At 63.0% G+C, this 305-nt stretch overlaps 1 protein-coding gene across 1 annotated transcript in view; it reads right to left on the bottom strand.

Moving 5' to 3' along the window:
* The window catches only part of CTSA (cathepsin A), a 22,620-nt gene that overhangs the window by 9,947 nt on the left and 12,368 nt on the right, over positions 1-305 (bottom strand). The window contains exon 15 of the mRNA XM_031058038.1: positions 186-287. Coding sequence (XP_030913898.1) covers positions 186-287 — 102 coding nt within the window. The remainder of the gene's footprint in view (positions 1-185; positions 288-305) is intronic.

The raw sequence follows: 305 nt of genomic DNA, 5'->3' as shown, positions 1-305 counted from the left end.
GGCAGCAAGCGGCCGGTCTGTGGGCACCATGTGGCCAGCTCCCTGTAGGAATGGGACAGTGGTTGGCAGTGCGGCTGGGGTGCTGCCACAGCCCAGGCCGACGTCACCCAACCCTGACTGCAGTCTTGGTATCCAGCACACCCGCCCACAGCCCCATCCCTGGCCCCCAGAGCCCTCAGCCCTACCTTGACAGTGAGGAAAGCGATGTTGGTGAATTCCTTCACAAAGCCACCGATCTGGTTCTCACCATTTTCCGTGTAGAGCCAGGGCCGGCGAGCCACCTGCACCTGGGAGTAGCAGCAGTG

This window comes from Geospiza fortis, unplaced genomic scaffold (assembly GCF_000277835.1).
Source record: "Geospiza fortis unplaced genomic scaffold, GeoFor_1.0 scaffold188, whole genome shotgun sequence".
Classification (NCBI taxonomy): Eukaryota; Metazoa; Chordata; class Aves; order Passeriformes; family Thraupidae; genus Geospiza; species Geospiza fortis.
Note: the sequence above shows the minus strand (reverse complement) of the source record. Positions and strands in the feature narration are given on the sequence as shown.